The sequence below is a fragment of the Chrysemys picta genome, chromosome 2, assembly GCF_011386835.1.
Source record: "Chrysemys picta bellii isolate R12L10 chromosome 2, ASM1138683v2, whole genome shotgun sequence".
In the NCBI taxonomy this organism is placed as follows: Eukaryota; Metazoa; Chordata; order Testudines; family Emydidae; genus Chrysemys; species Chrysemys picta.
The window spans coordinates 30,716,907-30,719,749 of NC_088792.1; the positions used below are offsets into that span (position 1 = coordinate 30,716,907).

The 2,843-nt window shown below is 53.0% G+C and overlaps 1 protein-coding gene across 1 annotated transcript; it reads left to right on the plus strand.

The window, feature by feature from the left end:
• The first annotated feature begins 349 nt into the window (after positions 1 to 349).
• LOC135981916 (uncharacterized) lies at positions 350 to 2,490 on the plus strand. Its single transcript, XM_065586800.1, has 2 exons — positions 350 to 926; positions 1,921 to 2,490. The coding sequence occupies exons 1-2, from the start codon at positions 350 to 352 to the stop codon at positions 2,394 to 2,396; spliced, it is 1,053 nt and encodes a 350-aa protein (XP_065442872.1). The 3' UTR covers positions 2,397 to 2,490.
• The last annotated feature ends 353 nt before the right edge of the window (positions 2,491 to 2,843 follow it).

A 2,843-nucleotide genomic window follows, 5' to 3' on the forward strand; every position in this document is an offset into this window, starting at 1 on the left:
CGAATTAACCCTGCACCCGTCCACACTGCGATGCTATTTAGTTCGACATAGAGGTCTCTTTAATTCGACTTCTGTACTCCTCCCCGACGAGGGGAGTAGCGCTAAATTCGACATGGCCATGTCGAATTAGGCTAGGTGTGGATGGAAATCGACGCTAATAGCTCCGGGAGCTATCCCACAGTGCACCACTCTGTTGACGCTCTGGACAGCAGTGCGAGCTCGGATGCTCTGACCAGCCACACAGGAAAAGCCCCGGGAAAATTTGAATTTGAATTCCTTTTCCTGTCTGGCCAGTTTGAATCTCATTTCCTGTCTGGACATCGTGGCGAGCACAGCAGCACTGGCAACGATGCAGAGCTCTCCAGCAGTGATGGCCGTGCAGTCTGGGAATAGAAAGAGAGCCCCAGCATGGACTGATCGTGAAGTCTTGGATCTCATCGCTGTGTGGGGCGATGAGTCCGTGCTTTCCGAGCTGCGATCCAAAAGAAGGAATGCAAAGATCTACGAGAAGATCTCTAAAGACATGGCAGAGAGAGGATACAGCCGGGATGCAACGCAGTGCCGCGTGAAAATCAAGGAGCTGAGACAAGGCTACCAGAAGACCAAAGAGGCAAACGGACGCTCCGGATCCCATCCCCAGACATCCCGTTTCTACGAGGCACTGCATTCCATCCTCGGTGCTGCCGCCACCACTACCCCACCAGTGACCGTGGACTCTGAGGATGGGATACTGTCCACGGCCGGTTCCTCAGACATGTTAGGGGACGGGGAAGATGAGGAAGGAGATGAGGAGGGCGAGGCAGTTGGCAGCTCTCACAACGCTGATTTCCCCGACAGCCAGGATCTCTTCATCACCCTTACAGAGATCCCCTACGAAGCGTCCCCAGCCATTACCCCGGACACAGAATCTGGTGAAGGATCAGCCAGTAAGTGTTGTAAACATCTAAACATTTATTTTTAACAAAACAGGAATATTAACAATTAAAAGAATGGGTTGTTCATGATTAGTGTGCCCTAGGCGCTTAACGGTTTAGTAAGGGGCAGTGCAAGTTTTGAAAAGAAATCTAGCAATGTCCGGTTTTCAGTGATTGTCCTGCACAAGCCGCTCTACTGTGTATTCCCTGCTACTGCAGCTACAGTAAAATGCGGTCTATATGTGCGGGGATAGAGCAGTAATCCTCCTGGGACATCTCGATGAAGCTCTCCTGGAGGTAACTTGAAAGCCGTTGCATGAGGTTCTTGGGGAGAGCGGCCTTATTGGGTCCTCCGAAGTACGACACGTTGCCGCGCCACGAGATTATCAGGTACTCGGGGATCATTGCTCTGCACAGCAGGGCGGCATACGGCCCTGGTCTTTGGAGGCTTTCCCGGAGCATTCTCTCTTTGTCGCTCTCGGAGATCCTCATCAGGGTGATGTCGGCCATGGTGACCTGCTTTTAATTAGGTAGGGGAATGTTAGTGTTGGGACTGCTTTCCCGTTCCTTTACAGAACTGTCACCGCTGGTTTGCAGCCACGCGGTGGAGGCGGGAGAGGGGCAGCCGAAAGGGATCGTTCCCGGGGACAGCCGCGAGGGGGTGGGACAGGGGCAGAGTTCCCGCTTGCCGGATTGCTGGCAGCAGGGACTGACATTGATTTAAATGTGAAATGAGGCCAGTGGTAATATAAAAGTTTTAAACTGCCACAAGTGTACGGCTTACCATGTCTGCCTGCAACAGAAATTCCGTTGTGCTGCCTCGCTTCTCAAATGTGCTGTTCAAGACCCCAGGCACAGAATGCGAAGGCCGAGAATTCGACCTTGTGCTGAGTGCGCATGTGAAAGGTGCTGTGCATGGTCTTGTTCACAGAGAAAGACTATGTTCTTTGTTCACAACTACATTTATCTTTCAGAGGAATTCACTCCCTTTTTCCCATTTCCACAGCCCCGTCTGCGACTGTCTCACAACCTAGCCTGGAATCACACTCCCAGAGGCTAGCGCGGATTAGGCGTAGGAAGAAGAGGACACGGGAGGACATGTTCTCTGAGCTTATGGCCTCTTCCCAAGCCCAGGCAGCACAGCAGACCCAGTGGCGGGAGAACTTGACCCGAATGCACCAAGCCAACATGGATCGGGAGGAGAGGTGGCGGCAGGAAGACCAGCAGGCGACTCTAACGCTGCTTGGACTACTGAGGGAGCAAACGGACACACTCCGGCGCCTTGTGGATGTTCTGCAGGAACGGAGGCAGGAGGACAGAGCCCCGCTGCAGTCCATCTCTAACCGCCCTCCCCCGCCACCAAGTCCCATACCCACCTCACCCAAAGTGCAAAGAAGGAGAGGCGGCAGAGTCCCTGCTAACTCTCACTCCACCCCTGCAGAGAGCTCTAGTAGCAGAAGGCTCTCATTTCCCAAAATTTGAAAAGTTCTTTCCTTCCCGCCTGACACAAGCCCACGTCCAAGTTTCACCTCCCAATGCCATGTGTAGTTGATAATAAAAAATTCGTTTCTGTTAACTACTGTTTCAATCATGTTCTTTTGGAGGAGGAGGGGAAAGGGGGTTGGAAATTGGACAGGACAGTCTCCTTTGGCAGGGTACATAGTCGGGGGCAGGCACAGCAGCAGGGCACATACACAGTGCAGTGATGCAGTGACTAGTTGCCCCGGTTAGTCTGGGAGGTTGTTTTGATGTAATGTTGGGGGGGGTGGGTTGCTCTGTGACTTTGTGGCGGGGGAGGGCAGTTACAGATCTTAAGCGCCGGTCCTTAGACAGGATCACAGAGCCACACAGCATGGGATCTGTAACCGTCCTCCCCCTGCCACAAAGTCAAATAGACCTCCCATACACACAGTCCCGATCAGGAGGGGT